This window comes from Poromitra crassiceps (genome assembly GCF_964638095.1).
Source record: "Poromitra crassiceps genome assembly, chromosome: 5".
NCBI classification, from domain to species: Eukaryota; Metazoa; Chordata; class Actinopteri; order Beryciformes; family Melamphaidae; genus Poromitra; species Poromitra crassiceps.
In genome coordinates this window covers 63,797,207-63,821,281 of record NC_139642.1, presented here as the reverse complement: position 1 = coordinate 63,821,281, position 24,075 = coordinate 63,797,207, and the positions used below count along the sequence as shown (strand labels likewise).

At 43.9% G+C, this 24,075-nt stretch overlaps 2 protein-coding genes and 1 pseudogene across 3 annotated transcripts in view; 1 reads left to right on the top strand and 2 right to left on the bottom strand.

Annotated features, from left to right (window-relative positions):
* nherf4a (NHERF family PDZ scaffold protein 4a) overlaps positions 1–5,891 on the bottom strand; it is a 26,315-nt gene extending 20,424 nt beyond the window's left edge. The window contains exons 1-5 of the mRNA XM_083636852.1: positions 5,876–5,891; positions 5,547–5,608; positions 3,657–3,880; positions 2,553–2,624; positions 682–814 (exon numbers count right to left, since the gene is read on the bottom strand). Coding sequence (XP_083492978.1) covers positions 682–814; positions 2,553–2,624; positions 3,657–3,880; positions 5,547–5,608; positions 5,876–5,889 — 505 coding nt within the window. The 5' untranslated portion in view covers positions 5,890–5,891. The remainder of the gene's footprint in view (positions 1–681; positions 815–2,552; positions 2,625–3,656; positions 3,881–5,546; positions 5,609–5,875) is intronic.
* A 7,610-nt stretch (positions 5,892–13,501) lies between these two features.
* On the top strand, positions 13,502–15,433 carry LOC310776695 (sec1 family domain-containing protein 1 pseudogene; annotated as a pseudogene). Its single transcript has one exon. The product of its transcript is annotated as a sec1 family domain-containing protein 1 pseudogene (transcript).
* A 1,199-nt stretch (positions 15,434–16,632) lies between these two features.
* On the bottom strand, positions 16,633–23,445 carry LOC310776255 (uncharacterized protein). Its single transcript, XM_083636463.1, has 2 exons — positions 23,120–23,445; positions 16,633–18,799 (listed from the first exon to the last, which is right to left on the bottom strand). The coding sequence occupies exons 1-2, from the start codon at positions 23,412–23,414 to the stop codon at positions 17,856–17,858; spliced, it is 1,239 nt and encodes a 412-aa protein (XP_083492589.1). The 5' UTR covers positions 23,415–23,445; the 3' UTR covers positions 16,633–17,855.
* Between the last annotated feature and the right edge of the window lie 630 nt (positions 23,446–24,075).

Here is a 24,075-nt window from a genome sequence, read left to right as displayed (position 1 = left end):
CAGTTTTCTACTTCCTTACATGATGAAGTCTGTGGTGTAACAGTTTTCTACTTCCTTACATGATGAAGTCTGTGGTGTAACAGTTTTCTACTTCCTTACATGATGAAGTCTGTGGTGTAACAGTTTTCTACTTCCTTACATGATGAAGTCTGTGGTGTAACAGTTTTCTACTTCCTTACATGATGAAGTCTGTGGTGTAACAGTTTTCTACTTCCTTACATGATGAAGTCTGTGGTGTAACAGTTTTCTACTTCCTTACATGATGAAGACTGTGATGTAACAGTTTTCTACTTCCTTACATGATGAAGTCTGTGGTGTAACAGTTTTCTACTTCCTTACATGATGAAGTCTGTGGTGTAACAGTTTTCTACTTCCTTACATGATACCACCAACATAGAGAATAGAGTACCGCAGGGATGACGTATTTTTGTAGGCCAACACAGAAGTCAGTGCTAACATCCGGTCTTTTGCAATTGTCTATTAGGGATTAGGCTACTGATTCACCTAAACGTCAAGCCCAGAGAAAAGAGAAGTACCGTAAGAGATGATGTAACTAATATTATTTAGCCTGGCACTCTTGCTAGTAACTAAAAATAATAATTTAGTTATTGTGTATGGGACAGCAGTGAGTGTGTTGTTAGGACAGCAGCAAGTGTGTATGGGACAGCAGTGAGTGTGTACCTTCCATGGAGATGATAGTGACTCCGAGGCCCTGCTCCGGGTCTTTGGGGACATGGCAGAGTCTGGGTCTGGAGCAGCACCTCCCTTTGGAGGTCCTGGCCAGCATCTGCAGGTCCAGACCCAAGGACACTGCCTGGAGGAGAAGGGAACATGATTAAAAAAAAATCTTGATTCATCGTCATAAAAGTGGTCCTCTTTTGACACAAAGGTCACCGTTTCATAAACTTCTGTTAACCACAGACCTTATTTCACACATTTAACCAAAATTGACTTCCCGGCGGAACCAGGAAGTGCACTGACTTCTGGGTTAGCCTACAAAAGTATCCCTGGTACTCTAGTTCTAATGCTGCATTCCATTGCAAAAAAAAAAAACTCCGACAAACTCGGAAACTCGGGCTAGAGAGCCCCAGGAACAAGTCCGGAAAACATCCATGCTAACACTCCTGGTTCTTCACTGTTTTTTCCTATGGGATTTTTGAATGGGTTTTTGGCACGATGCTTCTAATAAGGTCTCTGGGCAATGCAAGCTTAATCAAACGCAAACCAGTGTTCAGTAGAGTTTTTAAGCTTTTACGTGCTGTTAAAAGGGCGGCTAGCTAGCAAACGGCTAAATGAGACTACACTGTTGCGTCGACTGGGATATTATACGTCAATAACGTCATCACTTCAAAGGACGAACACGGAAATTCTCTTTCCCTCACCGGGTTCAGCCCGGGGTAATCAGTGCACAGCTGCGCACACATCAACAACACTCCAGGTTGAGTGGTGACGTGACGTGGAAGCCTATGCCACACTGTGTGTAGTTCTGGATTAGCTTAGCACAAGCTTTTTACTTCTAGGGCTCGCATTTACGCTTCAAAACTCATGAAAGTGGTCCTCATGTGTGAAGATGATCCGGCTGAACACTGGTTCGCATTTGATTAAGCTTGCTTTGCCCACAGACCTTATTTGAAGCATCGTGCAAAAAACCCATTCAAAAATCCCATAGGCAGAAACAGTGAAGAACCAGGAAGTCCGCGTTCCAACTACAAAAATACGTCATCCCTGGGGCTCTCTATATGGCAGCGCACACAGTGATGAGCAGGATTACCTTTTCATCATTTTTTACTTTATGTACTGTTTGTGTTATGAAACAAACTGACCCCATTTCCATCAGAAATGACTTTTGTTCAACCAGCAAACCACTCCCCTTATGTTAACTGGCTATTGAAACATTGGCCTCACTCTTGTCTTTAGCCTTGCAAACACAGCCTGGCCTACGGGCTGCCTCGGCCCACTGTGGGGGTAGGTGATAGGCACCATTCAGTTGATTCACAATGCAATATAAATTGATAGTGTCATATCCCTGATGGTACCAGGCCTTTTCACAATAATGCCTAATGTGAACATCAGGTGAAATCTGCTATGTGGCCGAGCTAACGTTAGCATTAGCGTTTAGCCAGCTAGCAACTCTGCAGTAGATACTGGTGTTTTCCCGAGCAGATGCGCTGGAGCGCATTTAGATTGGAACTCGGAAATATCGTGTCGGAAATACAGACAAAAGACCTGCCTAAGACCCGGATGTTAGCACTTCCTGGTTCCCTCGTCTCAAAGCCAATGGGATCTCTGTATGGGGATTCTGGTGAAATGCAATGAAATAAGGTCTGTGGTTAACAACATATTGTGAAACTGAGAATTTTGTGTTCAGCGAGATAATCTTCACAAATGAGGAGCACTTTTATGACTTTTGAAGCACCAATGATGCCATGGTGATAATGATGATGGTGCTAGTTCAGCATTCTTTGACAAACAACAAATAAAATAACACTGAGAGACTCAGATTATATCCATGTATACAGTATGCATACTAATATGGATGTCGTTGAGATCACCTGTTCATACTCTTCTCCTCTCAACACCAGGAGAAACAGCTGTAGGCCACATGACTGGATCTTCCTCACCACCTGCCAGCCAATCAAACATGAGATACATTGTTGACTCCCAGTGCTGGGCAGTAACATAGTTACAGTAACTATTACTTTTCCACATTAACTAGCAGTGTTGGGCAAGTTACTTTCAAAATGTAATATACTACATATTACTAGTTACTTTCATTTGAAAGTAATAAGTTACTTTACAATATTACTGTCTGTGTAGAGTAACTTGTTACTTATTACACTACTTTTGCATTACTTTCACCAAAACAACAGCAGTAGCAGAATGACATCGCCGCCCTCGAACCATCCCGAAAAATAATGTCAACCGCCTTGAAGTCAGTTTAAACAGTCCAAAATTCTAAATGTTATTCTTTTCCTTTGTTATTGTCATATATAGTGGTTATTTGCATAAAAACAGACAGTTTGATTAGGAAATTATTCTATCTTTATTTAAACATGTGCTTTGATTTAAAAAAATGTAACTCAATTTGTAACTTGAGTTACTTATAAAAGTAACTGGTATAATATTACTGAAATCCTATAAGTAATAAGTTATATTACTGAGTTACTGCTAAAAGTAATATATTACATGTAATATGTTACTTTTGTAATGAGTTACCCCCAACACTGTTAACTAGTAATGTAAGAGATTACAATTTCCAAAAAGTAATTTATACAGTATTACAGCATGACTTTCTCCAGCGCTGGCACAGTGCTAAAACAAAGTGTGCTCTGGGCTATGTGAGACTACTGCGTTGCCAGAACACGAGTAGGTTTTGTCCTAGGCAGGCAAATAAATAAAAAGTCTGCAGTTTGGCTGATTGTTGACTCCTTCTGTAAGGTTAATTATTGCTCCAATAATGGGGATTCAGTTCTAAAAGGAGCTGGCTATTGTGAGCAAGACTATTTTGAAGTACAGTATTCCAAAAGTAATCCGAAGTATTCGTAAATCTGAATAGGATAATTAAGTTGAGTAATGGAATATGTTCCAAAATACATTTTAGGACATTCAGTATCCTGTAGTGGAATACATTTTAAAGTAACCCTCCCAACACTGACCCTCTGGAAGTCCATGTTGTCCACATGTTCCTCGTTGACCTCCAGCACTCTGTCTCCATCTCTGAGGCCACAGTGTTCTGCAGGGCTCCAGGGCTGCAGCTCTCTGATCACATGACCCCGCCTGCCTTCCTCCACCCGCAGGTGGAAACCAAAGCTCTGCCCCTCCACACACTGCAGCTGGTGCAGTCTGGGCACCGGCCTGCGCTCAGGCTCTGCGACACAGTCTGTAAAAGCAGTATCATAAGAACTAGGCTGACATGTTGACAGGGACATTTGAAAGGCTGTTTTTAAATGAGCCTTAACACCAAACTCAACTTGCTTCTCATTCTGTGTCTCGGGTCTGCACACAAATATGATGTGCTGTGGGCTCATTCATATATATAATATATATATAATATTCACTGCGGGCTTATTAGACACGGCTCTACTTTTTCATACATGTGACAATAAAAAGAGTACTTGCCTTAAAGGAGAATTCTATTTGTTTAGAACCTGGACCTTATTTCCAGCTTTAATTGTGATTTTTAGCTCGATCCCCCTGATAAGTTTGGTTTGATATAGACGCTGTCATGCATTGAATAATATGCTTTGAGATGCGACCTGGAAACGAGGAATATGGGGCATGTGTAATGCGTGTATTTACGTCCTTTAAATAGCTTATTTTCTGACACGCAGAGGCTCATATCCTTATTATATCATAGAGACAATGAGAAAATGAATGATCTATTTACCTTGGGGCAGCATGCTCATCCTGCTGTGTTTTCTGTCTGTCACATAGAGATAGCAGCTCCCGTTCCCCTGCTCCTTACTTTGTAATCCATATGAAGTTATTCCAGCTCAAATAAATACAGGCGGCCATCGAATTCAGATGCATCGTCCATCATCTCTAAATCAGATAAATATCAGTGGTGTTTAGCATGCTAGCTGTGTTTAGCATGCTAGGCTACAGATCGACTGCTCTGAGCTCTCAAGTCGTCCTGCAAGTCCCCGGATGTGCTTTCGTTGTGAGACACATCTGAAAATAAGCTATTTAAATACATACATTGCACATGCCCCGTATTCCTTGTTTCCAGGTTGCAGCTCGTGCAAGCAGCATGTTATGGTTTCAGTGCATGGATATCAAACAGATATCAAACAGATATCAAACAGATATCATGCACTGAAAGCTACTCTCAGGGTGAGTTAGAAATCATAATTAAAGCTGGAAATAAAGTCCAGGTTGTAAAAAAAAAGAAATCTCTGGGATATGGCGTAAATATGGCGTAGTTTCAATTCCGAGCCGTTTTTGTCCTGCCCAGAGCCTTTCATTTCCGGCTTTTCCATTGAAAATGGACGATGTTGTTCTTCCGCTTCCCAGAAGGGAAACAGCACCATCTCTGCTGTGGCTACATGTGGAAACCCGTCATTACTCCGGAAGAACAGAAATGACAGGCTCTGGCATGACGGAAACGCAATTAGAAACGACGAAATATTGAAGAACATTCGAATAGCCCGACTCGACGGACAACAACCTTGTGTTTAACCCATTGATACCTGATGCAGCATTTGCGTGTATATCCCTCATTTGTGTGCGTATCCCTTTAAGACCGCCAACCGCGTTAACGCGGTTCACGGTCTTAAAGGGATACACACACAAATGCTGCATCAGGTATCAATGGGTTAAGGCAAGCACTGTTTTATTGTGACTTGCTACATCGGCAGTGGAAATACGACGTCCTACGCCGAGACTCAGAATGAGAATTGGAGGCTGACTCTGGCGCGTCGAGGCTGTTGAAATAAAATGGTGACAGGATTTTCAAAAAGATGTGGTGAAGGCATGCATGCATGTCTATCACACCTTACCATGATCAACAGAGTTGACCAGGTGCATGCATGTCTATCAAACCTTACCATGATCATCAGAGATGACCAGGGCTGGATTGTCAATGCCTTCCTTTGGATTGAAGGTAAAACTTAAGTAGGGAGAAATGGGAAAATTGACAGTGTAAGCATGAAAGATGGGGCACAGCAGAGACAATGTGAGACAGTTAGGAAACCTGAAATACCAGCTTAACGAACAGAACAAACAGAAACATTATTTTCATATAGCAGTCTACAAAACAGCTGGTTGTACTTGGTTGTAAAAAGCGTCTGCCAAGTGAAATAAAGTAAAGTTAATAATCCAAAAGGTTTGTGTTGATTTGCAGCCATTGTCACTATAGACAATGTTGCTAACTTACCGCGGAAATTCCATTGCATCCTCGCGGCCTGTGGGAACATAGAGCGACTAGAGTGAGACACATACCATCCAACTCATATGAACCTGAGTGTAATCAGAGCCAGCTCTATCCAGGACTGAAATAGAGTCTGGAGCTGTAATCTGAAGGTGACTTCTCTTCAGTTCCCCTCTTCTGGCTTGGCTGACTGTTCTATTGGGTTAGAGTTACTCTAAGCCACCTTTAGTACACACGGTTTTCCCATAAAGTCAATTCCCAACCATCGACTTTAAGATGATGACTGATGACTGAAGATGCTTGACTTAGGGCAAAAACCTGTCACAACATCTTAGAAGCTGTGTCAGGAGAATCAGGAGAGACCAGAGAACATTTCAGGCCGAAACTAAAATCCCTTTTACTTTTATATTTTTGGTCTGAGTGAAATGTTCTATGGTCTCTCCTGATTCTAAATATAGCTGAATCGCATGGTTTGACCAAGTACAACTATTTTTTATAAGTATTTTACTAAATGTAGATGGAAAAATGTAATGGCGGATTAAATTCCTTTCTTCATTATACTGAACGTGTGAAGAGGGTGTGACTTTGGCTCTCTATTGCAGTGGTTCTCAAATTTCTTCACATGAAGGACCCCCTAAACTGACCACGGACCCCCATAGGATAATAAGATTGATGCTTTTAGATATTTTATTACAGAAAGTGTATAAAACCCATGACCAAATCATCATTCATCAATCAACAATCAGTCATTGTGTTACTTATGAATGGAATTATAGTGAAAATAAATTACCCCCCTTTTGGCTGGGGACCCCCTGGAACCCCCTCAAGGACCCCTGGGGGTCCCCGGACCCCCATTTGAGAACCGCTCTATTGTGTCAGAGAACAAACAGATTTGAAACAACAGACACACAAGACAGAGACTCACAAGAGAAACCTTAACTTAACTTAACTTAACTTAACTGAACTGAACTGAACTGAACAGAACTTAACAAGACAGCTTCACACAAAGCTGATCCATTAGATAAGAGGTGACCGGGCCTCCTGTTCTCACAGACCCCACAAGGACAGTGTCAGAGAGAATGATTAAACTCAGGCTCTGGCTGTCCAAAATAAACGCCCAACCATTTACTTTGAGTAGATGAATGAATGACTTGACAGAAAAGCCTTGAAGCAAAAACAAACACACACAAACAAACAAACAAACAAAAGTCAGAAACGAGACTGTTTTCCAGGTGAAACCCACGACTCGACACAAAGCTGCTCAGATACTCACATGCCCTGGCATGGCTGGCCTCCAAGCATCTCTCCTCTGTCTGCAGAACTCATCTCCTCCCTCCCTTTCCACCTGACTCCCTCTCTCACTGTCAACCACATTCACTAACACTGCATCTATCTCTCTCTCTCTCTGTCTCTCTCTCTCTCTCTCTCTCTCTCTCTCTCTCTCTCTGTCTCTCTCTCTCCCTCCCCCCATCTCTCTCGCTCTCTCCCTCCCTCTCCCATCTCTCTTTCTCTCCCTCCCCCATCTCGCTCCCTTCCCCTCTCTCTCTCTCCCCATCTATCTCGCTCTCTCCCTCCCTCTCCCCCTCTCCCATCTCTCTTTCTCTCCCTCCCCCATCTCCCTCCCCCATCTCCCTCTCCCTCTCTCTCTCCCTCTCCCAATGTATCTCTCTCTCTCTCTCTCTCTCTCTCTCTCTCTCTCTCTCTCTCTCTCTCTCTCTCTCTCTCTCTCTCTCTCTCTCTCTCTCTCTCTCTCTCTCTCTCTCTCTCTCTCTCTCTCTCTCTCTCTCTCATACACACATAACCTCCGGGCAGGGAGTAGCCTGTGCCAGGCAGGCTGTAAACATAGATATCTGCAGTGTTATGCATACCAGATATGTGCTGACAGATACTGTTCTCGGCCAGTGGTTTAAAAACCCTTAGCACTGTGTGCTACACAATAGCTGTCCAGACAAGGGCTGGGGTTAATTATCGGTTAATTGGTTAATTATTGGTTAATTGGTTAATTATTGGTTAATTAGTATAGGCTAATATTGTTCCAATAAAGTGCATTCAGTTCTAACAGGAGCTGGCTAACATATGTATGTATGTATGTATGTCACTTTTTCAGAAGGACTAAATTAACTATAACTATACAACTATATTACTAAAGTAATATAGTAATATTTAAATGTAACTAATGACTTTTGATACCAAGTAATACATAATGTAATATTATATTATTACTTTTTTTAAATGAATAAGTAAAAAGTAACTTCTTACACTTCCTGAGTAACTTGCCCAACACTTGGTGACTTCATAAAAGAACAGACCTAATAGTTCCTCAGTTTTAGCACTTAAACTCTAACAAGAGCAACATGCACACACAGCATTCCTCAAAGCAAAACACAAGTGCACTAAAGACTTAAAGACTCACCGCTGCAGCCGTCAAAGCTCACACTGCAGAAGCATATAGGTGAGCCAGTTGTGTCAACACAGAACAGGAAGTTCACATGTGAATAGTCAAATCCTGGGGGCTGATGTGTCTGTCTGGGGAAACAGAACCAGCCTTACCTGTGTTGTACTTCATGGCGCCCTGCCTCTGGGCTAGGTGTTTGGCGCAAGGCGCTGTGTGGGTGTTCAAGGTCCAGCAGAGAGAGACATAAAAGAGTTTCGTCAGCAGCTGAGATGGTGACTCCTCTCTCCACCATCACCTGGGTTTAATATTTATCTAGGGTTAGGGAAAGCTAACTGCCACGATGAGACAATGTTTTTTACACCACTTTACGAATACGGGTTGTACAAGCTTGGTAACGTGCACGGTCGGTTACAGTGTGTTATTGTACCGTCAAATTTAAATCAATAGCCCCGGCTTTTATTTGCTTCAATAACTGAACTCAACCGTTCAGTTCTGTTTATAGCCGCAAGCATGTCTCAAAGGGCTTTACATAGCATCATCACAGTCATATACTGCATCCTATATCTACACACAGCACATAGGTTACAGTACATACATCATATACATACTACATATTTTACTAGATTGTATACATTAGGATACTACACAAACACAGCATATCCTTAGTCTGTGGGTGGAAACCGAAGCACCCAGAGGAAACGCACGCAAACCCGGGGGAACATGCAAAGTCCACACAGAAAGGACCGGGGTGGAGACTCAAACCCACAAACCTCTTGCTGTGAGGCGACACACGACAGTGCTAACCACTGAGCCACCGTGCCGCCCCGAACCGGCCTACAGTAGATTTGGGACCTGCATCTATATGGGACGGGCGTTTAATTCCTTTTGCACAAGATTATTGCTCAGCAAAGATTTAGAAATATTATCAAATTGTTTGCCAGTATGAATAGTACTTGGATAAAAAATCCCATAAAGACCTGGTGCCACCGCGCCACCTGCTATTTGGGGTGTGTTTTTTACCATGACGCTGGGCCAGTGGCCCTGCCGGGGTCAGGGAGTGGAAAAGTCAGGGCCGTCAGTCAATCAGTCATGGATGTTTAGTGAGTTTAGTGGGAAAAGGGGCCGCATCTACTGTAGGGATAGTAATGGCTCATTTCCACCACATATAACAGCACAGTACAGCTCCACTCTATCTGGTATTACTCGGCTCTACTTGATATCGACTCTGTTTCCATAGCAAGTTTACTTGCCTCCGCCCACACCTGGTCGTCAATGGGACCGCATATCTGCCCTCCGCCCATTGCCGAAGTAGGCTATAAGTATAACGTTAAAATGAAATCAATACACGGAACTTTTAAACTGATTATGAAATACTGGTGCCTCTAAATGACCTACAGTGTACATGGGCAAATGTGACAATCGGCTAGGAGAATGGATATCACTTTGTTGTTACTCAAACTCACATGCATGCACTGCGCGGGGACGGGAGAGGCGCTACGAGGAGAACCCCAGCGGCAGCTCAACAGGCAAGACCGCGGCTTCGCCTGCGGCCTAGCGGAGGCAACTACAAAGGGCTTCCCGAGGAGCGCATGTTAAAGCTGAGCAAGGAGATCGATTTTATTTCACCAGCGCCGAAGGCAGCAACACAAAAGACTGATGGAAATAACATAATATAAGAGAAGGTAAGCCCCCACTAAACTGGTATGCAGCGCTGCATTGACAGTCAGACAGTAAACACGATTCTGCCTGACCAATCAGTCGTCTACAATGTTTTCACGTCACCGTATGAACCCGGGTTCGCAGAATAGAACCCCGACGAGGCAGGGACCAAAAGTAGCACGACTCAGCCTCAAATCTAACCGGGCTGGGCCGGTTTTTACCGGTGGGATGAGACCATTTATCGAGTCGAGCGGAGCGGGACTGCGCTACTAGCTGCGGTGGAATTGGGCCATAAGGTGGTAGAAAATCAGGTTCGAGGGGTGGGTAGGGTTAAGGTTAAAGGTTACTGCAGTGGTGCGGGGGGTCTGTGCGGCGAGTTTTGAAACTCCGCAGAGGCCTCCGCAAATGCCCCGGTCAGTTCTGAGGCCGATTGGCTAATGGTTGCTATGTTAATTAGTTACTATGGAAGTATTCTATTGGAGAAAACTCACAACCTGACAGCTGATTCTGTCTCTGCGGACACTTACCATCAAATGCTGTGCTCTTGCCGTGAACACCGGACACACCGCAGTTAATAATAATGAATGGTTAAATGAACCTTTAGTGGTTAGAGGGATATGTGTGTTGGGGTGGGGGGGGGGGGTGATGCCAGATTAGTCTGTGTCAACAGACTGAGGAGTCACATGTTCATTACACCTCACAGCTCACACTGTCTACTTACATACACCTCACACTGCCTTTTAACACCTCACACTGCCTTTTAACTGTCTACTTGTCTGTCTACTTGCTCTTTTGTTGTCCTTATATTGTTCTTTTGCATGTGACTGTTACTTGTCTTTTTCTTATTTATCGTTTGCTTGTTTCTTCTCTCTCGTGTTTGTTTATATTCTATGCCTTGTACGGATTATTATGAATATTGGTTTCATTTCTGAGGTAGAGAGAATAATCTCTTGCTGCACATGCTTTTGTTGATTTCCTTTGATCTCTTTCTGTTTGTTTCTTTTGTGCAGAAAAAGAAAAGAAAATAAAAGATTGTCCATAACTGCCAGAACAGAATGTCCAGCAGATCCAACATTGATATGGTAAACAGAGAAAACGTGTTCAATAAAGAATGCAAGCTGATATCTGTGTTCTTTCCATAACGGTGTTAGCATCCGGCATGGAGAGAGGTGCACAGCACAGTGCAGTAAATGCAGTGATTAAGCAGGATCTTCAGCACAAACACAAAGGGCCCTATCTTGGTACAGGGCGATATCGACTTTTTGCGCTTGCACCCCAGTTTGTGCGCCGTAGACGCGAAACTACCGCTTTTGCCAAGATAGGGCCCAAGGAGTGTATAAGGGGAGGGGTAGCTCTCTTATCAGTCCTGTGACCTTGACGGTCTGGTGGAGACAGGATGGAGCACTGAGACTTAGTAAAAGCATCAAACGTTACAGGGCAGCCAAAAGCGAGTGAATACAGACAAAGAAATTAACCAAATAATATGAGCCTAATGTGTTGTTGAAACACGCATGGACATTTCACTCACAACGAAAAGGTCCCCAGGTCTTCAGAAAGCTTGCGCGAGAGTTCGATGTGGAGCACCTTATCTCCTCTAAAATGTAATCCAAATGAACCGGTGTCATTAAGCCAATGCTTGAAGCAAAGAGGAGAGAAGTTGATTCCCACATAACAGCTACCAGAAACACAACAGAAACCGGTGCATTACAACTTCTTGTGGCAAATTTCTTTTTGGCGACTTACTGACAAACCAATCCAACAAAAACGATGTAGGCTACGAGAAAAAAACATTACGTAACAAACTACAATGTTGTGCAGTTTGGGGAGTGATTTAGGGAAGAAGGCCATAGCTGACGAGAGGGAGTTGTAATCACTGGTGTGAAAAGGGCCTATTATTACTAGTGAAATACTTCCCCCAAAACCATTTGGGATAATGGTTGAGTTAAAAGTGCTGTGATATGTTGTGTGTGTTAAAATAAGTGTTAAAGGAACACTCCGCCCATTTTCAACCAGCTTTGTATCATTAGAACATCAGTAGTATATCAGAAAACTGTAAACGGTTTTGAAGTCTGTCATTTAATTTGACAGTTATTGAGTGTTAAAGTGTGGACCAGTGACATCACTGGTCCACACTAACTCAAATTAATAACTCATTAACTCAAATCAACTCTCAATAACTGTCAAACTAGATGAATGATGAATAGTTTGACAGTTATTTTGAGTTGATTTGAGTTAATGAGTTATTAATTTGAGTTAGTGTGGACCAGTGATGTCACTGGTCCACACTTTAACACTCAATAACTGTCAAATTAAATGACAGACTTCAAAACCGTTTACAGTTTTCTGATATACTACTGATGTTCTAATGATACAAAGCTGGTTGAAAATGGGCAGTGTTCCATAGCTCTGCATCACTGATGTAGAGTGTTTGGTCAGTAACGTGTGGGTCTTGTTCTTCACTGATGGCTGTCGGAAAGTAGAGCTATTTAACACTTTTATGAGCTGGAGCCTAGTGTTTACAGAGCGATCTTTGGGTTTGATCTAATCCTTCTTCCCAAAGCTCATCAGATATCTCTGTACTGTAGAGCGTGTATGAGGGGGTGGAAGTGAAGTATGTGTAAACAAACAAACAAACAAACAAACAAACCTACTGTATGCCATCGCCATGCCTGCAGGGAAGGACCTACCCATGGGAGAGTGAGAGAGCAGACTGCAGAACGGGAGAGGTAGGGCAGAGCAGAGCACCCCACCCCAGATGTAACTCATGACCCTCCACTCAGTACCTGCAAAACACAAGCAAAGGGAAACGGGGACACCTAGTGTCCAGATGAAGGGGTCATCATAGTGTCCAGATGAAGGGGTCATCATGACACCTAGTTCAATGATGATGTCATCAGTGATGATGTCATCAGTGCATCAGTATTGTCATTAGTGATGATGTAATCAGTGATGTCATGCATTGTGACATCATTGTGCGGGCCAATAGGGCAGGCGAGGCTATGCAGCAGCTGAGCTGCGTATGCGAGGGCTAGCTCGGCGAGCTGCAGGGCAGGCGAGGCCATCGGATGGACGGATGGTCGGATAGTCACCGTCCGTTTAGCCAATCAGAGTCGAGGAGGCGTTCTCAGAGGGGAAATGGCTGAGTGGGTTGTCCGCATCGATATAACGTAATGTTATAAATATCAACAACTAGCCAACAGATATCAAAGCTGGTGGGAACATAGCACACAGAGAGGTAACAGCTAGCTAACGTCAGCTTTCTTCTCTCGGTTTATAGGCGGGTCGCTGACACCTTCCAGGTGCTTACCCCCCCCCCCCCCCCCCCCCACCTGCTGTTTGTACATGCAATGGACATACATCTATCTGTTTTATAATTCTGTCCCATTTTCTGACGGATCAGTGTGGCCACGGCCTAAGTGATATCAGTGATTATGATAGACATTGTGACATCATCAGTGATGTCATACAACCTTCCCTGCAGAGGCTATATTTAGGACAGGTGCAACTCAGGCATCTCCAGACGTCGACATCACCAATCTACCCATAAGTGATAGCATCAGTGAGTGATGTCATCCGTCCGGGAGAAGCAGACAGCAGCTCTGAAGCGGATGCTGAACTTCAATGCTTCACCTCTGAAGAACACAGCTGAGCCTGTGTGGAAGGTGCTGATATATGATAGGTTTGGTCAGGACATCATCTCTCCTCTGCTGGCTGTCAAAGAGCTCAGAGACATGGGCATCACCCTTCACCTGCTGCTTCACTCAGACAGAGAGACCATCCCTGATGTCCCGGCCGTCTACTTCGTCAAGCCAACGGAGGAGAACATCGACAGGATATGCCAGGACCTGAGGAACCATCTGTATGAGTCTTACTACCTGAACTTCATCTCTGCCATCAGCAGGAGTAAATTGGAAGATATCGCCAGTGCCGCGGTGTCCGCTAATGCCGTGAGCCAGGTCACCCAGGTGTATGATCAGTATCTGAACTTCATCACTCTGGAAGACGACATGTTCATCCTCCGTTACCTGAACAAGGAGCTTATCTCCTATCACGCTATTAACAGAGCAGACATCCTGGACACAGACATGGAGGTCATCATGGACACCATCGTCGACAGTCTGTTCTGTTTCTTCGTCACTCTGGGAGCCGTGCCGATCATCCGCTGTCCAAGAGGAAACGCAGCAGAGATGGTTGCTGTGAAGCTGAATAAGAAGCTGTGTGTGCACCTGCGGGACCCAAGCAACAGCCTCTTCCCCGGATACAACATGGCCGCCGGACAGTTCAGTTTCCAGAGGCCTCTGTTTGTTCTGGCAGATCGGAACCTGGACTTAGCCACGCCCCTGCACCACACCTGGACCTATCAGGCACTGATCCACGATGTCCTGGACTTCCACCTGAACAGGGTGGTGATGGAGGAGGGCCCGGGCGCGGAGCCATCTCCTGCCGGAGCCAGACCAAAGAAGAAGAGTAGGAAGACCTACGACCTCACCGCCACTGACAAGTTCTGGCAGAAACACAAGGGCAGTCCCTTCCCTGAGGTGGCACAGGCGGTCCAGCAGGAGCTGGACAGCTACAGAGCGCAGGAGGACGAGGTCAAACGGCTCAAGAGCATCATGGGTTTGGAGGGAGAGGATGAGGGAGCGATCAGCATGCTGTCAGACAACAGCGCCAAACTCACCTCAGCTGTCAGCTCCCTGCCTGAACTTCTGGAGAAGAAGAGGCTGATTGACCTCCACACCAACGTCGCTACTGCAGTTCTGAACCACATCAAGAGCCGTAAACTGGACGTTTACTTTGCGTATGAAGAGAAACTGATGACCAAGTTAACTTTAGACAAATCCCTGTTGGATATCATCAGCGACCCTGACACTGGAACCCCAGAAGACAAAATGCGACTGTTCCTCATCTATTACATCAGCAGTCAGCAGGCTCCTCCAGAGAGTGACATGGAGGAGTATAAGAAGGCTCTGCTGGACGCAGGCTGTGACCTTTCACCTCTCAACTACATCAAACAGTGTAAGGCCTTTACCAAGATGGCCACCACCCCGGCCAACTACAGCGACAGTGGGGTCAAACCCATGGGGCTGTTTTCCAGAGTGATGAAGAGTGGCTCGCAGTTTGTCATGGAGGGAGTGAAGAACATGGTGCTCAAACAGCTGAACCTTCCAGTCACACGCATCCTGGACAACCTGATGGAAATGAAGTCACACCCAGAGACGGACGACTATCGCTACTTTGACCCCAAGATGCTGCATGGCAGTGAGAGCTCCATTCCCAGGAACAAGAACCCATTTCAGGAGGCCATCGTGTTTGTGGTGGGAGGAGGAAACTACATCGAGTACCAGAACCTGGTGGACTACGCCAAGTCTAAACAGGGGAAGAAGGTTTTGTACGGCTGCAGTGAACTGTTCAATGCTGCCCAGTTCACCAAACAGCTCGCCCAACTGGGCCAGAAGCAGATAGACTCCAGGTGGTGCTCAAGCACCTGCCCTTTGACCTTTGGCCTCTGACTGATGACAAGTGACCTTTTTGCAAGACACGCCCCCGGCATTACTGTGTTTCAGAGGCTCATTTGTATCTGCAGTGATGCCACTTCTATAGAGAGGCAAAGTGGGACATCACTTCTTGCTTCAGCACTGTACCAGAGATTTTCATCCGCCATTTATTTTCCCATAGACATTTCGTAAAATGCTTATAAAAATAGTTTTACTTGTTCAAACCAAACGGTTCAGATATATTTAGAAACAGGAGAGACCACATAACATTTCACTCAGGACCAAAACGTAAAAAAAAAAGCAGATTTTTTTCACGTTGCTGACCCTGTCTTGGCTAGGTCTCACTTGTAAAAGAGGTTTCAACCTCAATGTGACTTCCTGGTTAAATAAAGGTTAAATTTTTTTTTTTTTAAATGCTGAAGCAGCACTTAACAGAAGCGGAGTGCCACGCTAAACCGGTCACACCAGAAGCACTCTCTTTTCCTCAGCACCTCGATCTGCGCTGCCCTCCCCCCCCCCGCTCACAACTTGCATTGATTTCATGCCTGGCAGCTATTTAAAAGAGACTTCCTGTCTGTTAGTCTGTGTCCCGATAAGCAGAATTTCCGTCTTGTCACTGTTTAACTCTAAAAAAAGAATGACTGACGTGACATCCATTCATCAATATCCTTGATACAAACAGGACTCAGGTTATCAGAGGACAAAGATCATCAGCATAATTATGGTAACACACATTGTACTTCTTGATAAGTTCACACCATACGCCGAAGCCACGTCGAAGCTACGCAGCGCTATAGCAGTTTCATTTCGACGTCCTTATTAACAGGCGAGAATGTTCACACCAGCCGCACACACTGAAGCCACGCTGCAGCGAGTTTCACCTTCTGTTCTATTTTTCAAGCGTGCAGCGCTCCGATATCTGAAAGTAAAAGAGAAAAACAGGAGAGAAAGAAAAACTTCAAAAGACAGATTCAGTTAGAAGCTACAGAAGTAGTGAGAGCTGAACACACAAAGGCCTTTAGACATGTCGTTCTCTGGTCTCAGGCATTACAGGGCTGAGAAGAGTCACTAAGCATCATGTGATAAACACACACAAAGCTGTTGAAGTTCTGACTTTGGTTTAAACAAGAGAAAAACATTTTTATTAAACATGGTGAAAACAAATGAGAAAAAAAATCAAAGGTATAAAATACAAAAATGTGTACATTTTTTGACTAAACTATTTGGGTAAATAACACTTTACATAAAATAAAATGACCAGACAAAATACAAACAGGCTAAACCTTCAGAGCAAACAATAATGAAATTGTTCCTATTTTCTTGGGGCGGCTGTAGTACTTTGCATAAAAAAGGTTGGTGGTTTGATTCTCGCCTCATCCAAGTACAGATACGGATACAGATCATTTGTTGGCTAAATGGATACAGACAGAGCCCTATAATAGAAGAGTTCCGACATCTCCATTCACTCCAATGGACCAGTTTTTTACTCTCAAGAGTTCCAGGAAGTAAGGTCCTGGATTAAGCAGCACTGTCGAGTTGCAGCAAAATAGACAGTTTGTGTTGTACTCTGAAAGGGTTTTTTCCCCCTTGAATCAAATTGTACATTATCAGCTTTATTTTAGCATGCAAAAGTAGCGCGAGACCCATTCCTGGCTGTTCATTGGCTAATGAGTCTCGCATTTTGGTCCTCCGCTGACGCCACTCTCTCTCTAGAGGACACTAGATACAGATAATGGTGTACTCGCTCATCCCTAGCCACTAGTGAGCGGTTCAGATACGTTGTCATTATTGATTGGTTCAGATACGTTAGTCACTAGTGATTGGTTTAGATACGTTGGTCATTAGCGATTGGGTCAGATATGTCGTCATTGGTGATTGGCTCAAATACGTCGGTCATTATTGATTGGTTCAGATAGGTCGTGTGATTGGTTCAGGGAAATCTTAAGACTGAATAAAAGCTGGAATTATGCTTCCCGCATCGGCGAGGACCGCAAATGTCCGTGCGGAAAAGTGACGTCAAATCAGCAGACACACCCCTCCGCAAGGCTTCTGTGCAGACGGTTTTCGCCTGGCCGTGCGCAGCCCGAATTTTGTAACTAACGGACGCAGCTGGGCGGACAAAGAGGAGTTTTCAAGACTCGCGCTCACTTCCATGAGCAGAAACCCGCAGAGTATAAAAGCTCCACACGTTTTCTCGTCAGGATTCCGTGTCTCTCATTTCCGTGCGGCCGGGCCAAACGTCAAGCCTATTTCCAGCTTAATGGAGTGGGAGTGATGGCCATTCAGTCTGAATATCAGCCTATACTAAGGGCAAAATACAATGGAAGGGGGTTTGGGTTTCCTCCTGAATGATGGACTATTATGATGACTACTATGCATTACATAGTTTTGTTCCATTACTGCTAAACAGTTCAGCTCAACCAGCAGCTCTGCAACTTCACATGCTACTGCTCTCACCACTACACTTATGACTTTTAACATGTGACATACGATTAAAACTTCTATCACAAACACTGCAACTGTACGGTTTCTCTCCGGTGTGGACCATTGTGTGTCTCTTTAAGTCTTCTTTACGTCTAAATGTTTTATCACAGTATGCGCAACTAAATGGTTTCTCTCCCGTGTGGACTCTCATGTGGGTCTTCCAGTGTGATTTAATACGAAAACTTTTACTACAGACTGAGCAACTGAACGGGTTCTCTCCTGTGTGGCTCATCACGTGTCTCTTCAAGTCTTCTTTCAGACGAAAACTTTGCGCACAGTCTGGGCAACTAAATGGCTTCTCCCCTGTGTGGACTCTTACGTGTATCTTCAAGTCTTCCTTACGACCAAATGCTTTACCACAGTCTGAACAACTAAATGGTTTCTCACCAGTGTGGACTCTCATGTGTCTCTTCCAGTGCGCTTTATTATGAAAACTTTTACTACAGACTGAGCAGATATATGGTTTCTCTCCCAAATGGACTCTTAAGTGGTTCTGCAAGTGAAACTTCTTATTAAATATTTTATCACAAAATTGGCAAATGAAGTGTTTCTCCCCAATAGAAGATGTTTGATGACTCACAAGGACTTCAATGTTTTTCAGTGAGTCTAAACCTGACTGAGGGTCTGTAGTCTCCTTGCTAACATCACTATCTGCAGTCTCAGGGTCGTCGTCGTCTTCACTCTTCACCGGCACAGTGTAGAGAACATGGCCCTCCTGGCCCTCCTCTGGCCCTTGAAGCTGCTCTCCCTCCTGACTGGTCCAGAGTTCCTCCTCTTCCTCTTTAATGTGTGGGGGCTCTGGGTCCTTCTGGTCCAGACTGGAGCTCCACTCCTGCTGCTCAGGGGGAAGCTCTTCTACTTTACAGGCCAACAGCTGCTGGACATCTGGAGGCAAGACTGAAATGCACAGAGAGTGAGCATTTAAACACAATCTCATTCCAATAAAAGAATGAATTTTGTTTGTATAGCAGACTTTTAAATCCAACTGACATCTCAGGGTGCTTCACAAGAGAAATACAAGCACACACAATAAAAGATTAAAAACACTTAAGTAGAGGATTAAAACAGGCCCTAGTCGAACGCAGCATGAACAAGGTGGGTCTTTAGGCTGCTTTTGAAGGCAGCGAGGGAGTCTGAGGCCCAGATGGATCCTGGGAGCATATTCCACAGGCGTGGCCCCAGTGCACAAAAGGCACGAGTTCCCATGGTTGGGAGCCTTGTGCGTGGGATTGCAAGCAGGTTTTGGCTGCCAGATCTGAGAGTCCGGGATGAGGTTTGGGGGGAAGAGGAGGTCCTGGAGGTACTGTAGGTCGGCCCGAGGTGGTTGGTGGCCTTGTAGACAAGCAGCAGGGTTTTGTAGATGTTGCGCTGGTTTACTGGCAACCAATGGAGGGAGTGGAGGACTGGGGTGATGTGCTGGCTTTTCCGGGTTTAAAAACCTATTTATGATTTCCACTGCATTGGTCAATAACTCCCTAGTTATTTTAAAACAAAGTAAAGGCACGTTTAACAAGCCTGCATTTTGTTGTGTCATTCTGACTCATGAGCACTGTGGCTGAAGAGTAAATTAATCACATTTTAATTTCATTTACAATTTTTTACTTTCCACAAGTAAGACAACCACATAATCAAGATTAGGGCTGTACTTGAATATTGGGATATTCCTTCATAATTCTGACATTCGAATAAAAGAAAAATCGATTAGTAAGCTAAAAAAACACTTTTTTTAATGCTAGAATGACCCTAACCCAAACCAGTCATTCATGGATGGATTCACCTTGTTTTCAAGCAGCAGTCAGCTGCTTGAATGTATGTGTATGTGTATGTATGTATATATATATATATATATATATTACCATCAACTACAGTCTTTTCCACCTATTGTTAGTAGTAGGGATGTCAGTTTTCAGTTCATTTTACTTTCGACTAACCGACACCCCTAACCAGTTAATAACCGGTTATAAAAAAACAAAAACAAAACAAAAAACGTGAAAGACAAGACAGTGCCTTTCAGTCCAGCGCTCCATTCAGGGTTTGAGATGGCATATGCAACCATTATTTTAGAGTGTGCGAGTCCGGTACTGCAGTGCTTCCCACACTACCACCTTCGCTTGAATTTGACATTAGTCTTATGTCATAGACTAATGTCTGGAATAGTGATATTATGTCATAGACTAATGTCTGGAATTGTGATATTATGTCATAGACTAATGTCTGGAATAGTGATATTATGTCATAGACTAATGTCTGGAATAGTGATATTATGTCATAGACTAATGTCTGGAATAGTGATATTATGTCATATACTAATGTCTGGAATTGTGATATTATGTCATAGACTAATGTCTGGAATTGTGATATTATGTCATAGACTAATGTCTGGAATTGTGATATTATGTCATAGACTAATGTCTGGAATTGTGATATTATGTCATAGACTAATGTCTGGAATTGTGATATTATGTCATAGACTAATGTCTGGAATTGTGATATTTTCACTCTTCCATCATCCAGAGAAGAGCAGAGCAGACTTGGGATTGGAAGCCGCAGCCTGTCTCTGTGTGTATAGAAGCAGGACTCTGAGACATGGGCAGTAGCCAGCCGCTTCTTTTCACCTGACAGAGGAAGCTTCACCGGTAGGACATAGCACGTGGGAGGATCACGCTATTCCAACGAGTTCCCCTCCCTCTGAACAGGCGCCCCTAACGACCAGAGGAGGCACCACTTCAGCGACCAGGATATTGCATGTTTTGGTGAGGGGTTTCTATATGAAGGAAACCCCCAGGGGGCACGGGGAGAACATGCAAACTCCACACAGAAAGGCCCTTTTGACGAATACATTTTATAAATATATAAATACTCTAACTGATCTTAATTTTTTTTTTATTGAACATTATTATTAATAAATATATATTGTGATAAATATCGACATCGATCAATATAAGAAAACATATCATGATAACATTTTTGGCCATATCGCCCAGCCCTAATAGACCTTACTTACTATTCTACCTCATCACCTACTTGCAGACGGTCTTGCTGAATTGACTAACGGTTTAAGTAGCCTACTTTTCAGATGAAGTTACCTTACCTTATTATCAGTGCTGTTCATGCTAATGTAGGATGATGTAAGCTAATGTTGGTTAATTATGGTGTGCTAATGATAGTAGCCTAATTCTGTATCGCTTTATTGGTGTATAGATGAAATGTTTATTACTCTCCCTTCCTATTATGACAATCTGTTAATATTAAGGTATATGTGCTAAACAAGAGAGGTAACGTTAGTTACTTATCTCAATACACAGTGTACTTCGCTATTGTATAACAGAAATAACTGTCATATTTGTTATATTTGGATTTACATTAAAATCAAGACCATTTATTTGCTTATGTTTATTTCAGACCACACATGCACACATCTCCCTGCAAAATCTGTATGTTCAACTCAGTTCATGGAAATAATCAAACCCTCAAACAACAAAGGATTCTCTGACAGGAATCATTTCCATATTGTACCACCAACCCATACCAGTTGGCTAACTGCACAGTATCTTAATTACTCAAAATATAAGGTGACTAAGGCCATGTTTAGATGACAACCGTCTCTGCATAAAACGGCAAACTAGCGTTGCGTGCTCACCTTTTATTTTGCATTTATACACAGCTGTTGTGATAATGATTTGCATGCAGACTGAGGCCGACTGAAGCCCGACTGAAGCCGCAAAAGTGTGCGCCAGTGAGCCAGAATAACATTGAAACTTCTGGTTAAAACCTTCACAATAATGGTAATTAAATAAACTAATAGTCTTATTGATGCATGTTGCAACGTTTTTTGTGTGTGATCCGAAATACACAGAAGACATATAAAACACAGACAACTAAAGTCAATTTGAACACGTAGTGAGTCGACGACCCTGATTTTTATTTACCCAGTTATAAAATACGGCTTTTATTTTGAAGGTAAAAACGCCTAGCTTCCCCTATTCTGTCTGTTTCTAACGGGCTTGATTTAGCTTTGTGATTAAAGTTTAAATGAATTTCCCACACGATAGAGTGACACAGAAGTCACAATGGTAGCCTAATAAACTGCTCCAGATTGGATTACCAAATAAAAACCCAGTAAAGCAACATAAAAAAGACCTGAGCACAATTGGGACTTCACTTGAGGAAATGCATCGCAGACAGTGAGTTGTCTTCAATTATTCAATGTGGGAGACAGTGATTAATACGCTATGTGCAGTGCGACATTAGTAGGGGGCACTTAACGCAGATTATGTGTTTTTAGCAAATCGTTATCATGTTTGTTGAATGTCAATGCGACTCATTGTGCCTGTGCCATAAGGCTGTATTGGGCTAGTTCAATGTTCCTATAGCCTACCATTGTCTTCCATGGTGAAGGTGGTCTGTGTCATCACCTGAATTGTGTTTCTCCACTTTACACGGCGACAGTAAGGGGCAGCGTTATCAAGAATTCCACTCTGGGAGCTGTTTTCATTTTTTTGAGTTTTCACCCCCCAATACCACCGTCACCGTGTAAAAGAAAGTCACTAACGCTAAACCAATAACACCGTCACCGTGTAAAAGCAAGTCACTAACGCTAAACAAGTTTGTCGCTTTATGCCGGAGAGCGTCGCCGTGTAAACAGGGCCTAAGAATGGAAACCACAGTTTCGGCAACCAAAAGCCGATGATGCCTAGAGACTGTGGAGTCACTCTTATCAAGCAGGGCTGCGTCGGGGAGATGAGAGAGTCTGTGTGTGTGATGTCCGCTTATTAAGTTCCATTTCGGGTTTTAGGAATATTAGAAACATTTATTTTGGGGTGCATGTTTTGCTATTTGCTGTCCTTATTTTTTATATGTTAAAATGTGGTTGCCACTGAGGCAACCAAAGGCCAAGAATTTTGTTTTAATGTTTGCCAAGGACAACTGGGCAGCCGTTAATGTCGAGCCCCGGTATCGGATCGGTACTCGGTATCGGCCGATACTGGGGCCCCCACGTATCGGAATTGGAGGCAAAAAAGGCTGATCGGGAGCATCCCTAGGTGTTATCTCCTTTTTTGCATAGTTTTAAGTGACAAATCGTACTTTGATGTCAAAATGCGTGCCTGCTACACAGAATGCATGCAGGTTGGCAGGTCTGAGGTTTATTTTGAATCTGGGCCAGAGGTCACCGTTCTTATTGTGTCTAGCTCCTAGCTACGGTCCGGACGGACTAACCTGCTCTGTGCAGCTTCACGGCATGAAGCAGCTTCCTCTGGCGGCGGATCTCCTGCTCTGACCGCTGAACTTTGTCTTCGTACTCCGCCACGGTTTTCTCAACCAGCTTGGAAATCTCCTTCGCAGCCGCAGTTAGCCGCTTGGTCAGCAGCGCTCTCAGCTCCTCCGGCGGGATTTCAGCCCTTTCTTTTCCTTTTTCCAGCAGCAGCAGAAAGTCTTCAGCAGCAGCGCTGATCCGCTCCTGTACACACAGCCTCAGCAGCTGCATGGCCACCACGCTGCTGCTGACAGACATTTTACTCCTTTCTGCTGCAGCAGGTCAGCCTTCCTTCCCTCTGCCAAACAAACACAGCAAGCGGAACAGGAAACCGAGCCTTCTTCTGGGTCAACGTGGTTTGGTTGAGTGAAGCGGAAGAAGCAGAGTGCCTCCTGCTGGCCTGGAGAGGCATGAGATGATTGAAATTTAGAGTCACACACTGAAATGAACAAGTACCAATCCTGTTCAATCAGACAAGGTGATCTGTACTTGACTCCACTAACTAGTTTGCTGTCAGTTAGTGTAATCCATGGGTGGCCAAACTACGGCCCGCCGGCCATTTTTAAGTAGCCTGTCATGAATTTAGCAAAAAAATAAAAATTGCAACATTCATGGCATGATACTGCTGCGTGAAACAACCATTTAAAAGCAGTCTTTCCGCAGCCTGTGCCGTATTTAGGAGAGGAGAAGCTTCCTAGTGCCGACAGGAACCTTGGGTGTTTGAGTATGTTTTGCTAGCCTGGTAAACCAGCCGTCACGTGAACTCAGATTTCATTAACGAAGAACGAAATGAAATGTGAGTTGACGTGACCGGCTGGTTTAGCAGGCTAAATGTTTAGCTTCCCAGGTGTGCTGCTGGATTTGATGATCTGATCACTGTGCCGCCGTCTCCGCGTGCAAGCGGTGCCCCATGATGACA

What these genes read in the sequence shown, in the direction of transcription:
- LOC310776255 (XM_083636463.1), bottom strand. Translation starts at nt 23,414, where the DNA reads ATGTCTGTCAGCAGCAGCGTGGTGGCCATGCAGCTGCTGAGGCTGTGT. An exon ending in CGTGAAGCTGCACAGAGCAG is followed by an intron (nt 18,800 to 23,119) that starts GTTAGTCCGTCC and finishes TGTGCATTTCAG; the next exon opens with TCTTGCCTCCAGATGTCCAG.